The following is a 629-nucleotide window of genomic DNA, read 5'->3' as shown; positions in this document are numbered from 1 at the left end:
TGCTGCTGCTGCTGCTGTTGCTGCTGCTGCTGCTGCTGCTGCTGTTGCTGCTGCTGCTTCTGCTGGTGCTGTTGCTGCTGCTGTTGCTGATGCTGCTGCTGCTGCTGCTGCTGGTGCGGTTGCCGTTGTCATTGCTGCTGCTGCTGCCGGTGTTGCTGTTGCTGCTGCAAGGTGTTTTTGTCCCTACTGCTGCTGCTGCTGCTGCTGTTGCTGCTTTTGCTGCTGCTGTTGCTGCTGCGTACACTTTTGCTGCCGCTGCTTCAACGGTTACTGCCATCGCTGCTGCTGCTATTGCTGCTGCTGCTTCTGCTGTCCTTGTTGCTGCTGCTGCTGTCATCTCTGCTGCTGCTGCTGCCGCTGCTGCTGCTGCTGCTGCCGCTGCTGCTGCTGCTGCTGCTGCTGCTGCAGGGAGGAGCCGATCCCCTTGGTGCTGCGGTCTGGAGACGTCCTCATCCTCTCCGGCTCAGCACGCCTCGCGTATCACGGTTAGCTGCTGCTGCTGCTGCTGCTGTTGCTGCTGCTGCTGCTGCTGTTGCTGCTGCTGCTGCAAGGTTGTGTGTAGCGCTGCTGCGGTGCTGCTGCTGCAGGCGTCCCCAAACTCCTCTACTATACGCCTGTTCCTCCTGCCC

General features: G+C 60.9%; 1 protein-coding gene across 1 annotated transcript in view; it reads left to right on the top strand.

Moving 5' to 3' along the window:
• EMH_0062320 (uncharacterized protein) overlaps positions 1–629 on the top strand; it is a gene marked incomplete at both ends in the record, with an annotated part of 2,464 nt that overhangs the window by 1,063 nt on the left and 772 nt on the right. Inside the window, one exon of the mRNA XM_013498021.1 lies at positions 409–485. Coding sequence (XP_013353475.1) covers positions 409–485 — 77 coding nt within the window. The remainder of the gene's footprint in view (positions 1–408; positions 486–629) is intronic.

Source organism: Eimeria mitis, genomic scaffold (assembly GCF_000499745.2).
Source record: "Eimeria mitis Houghton genomic scaffold, Emh_scaff3114, whole genome shotgun sequence".
Taxonomy (NCBI): domain Eukaryota; phylum Apicomplexa; class Conoidasida; order Eucoccidiorida; family Eimeriidae; genus Eimeria; species Eimeria mitis.
The sequence above is the reverse complement of the archived record's forward strand: the minus strand, read 5'-3'. Positions and strand labels throughout refer to the sequence as shown.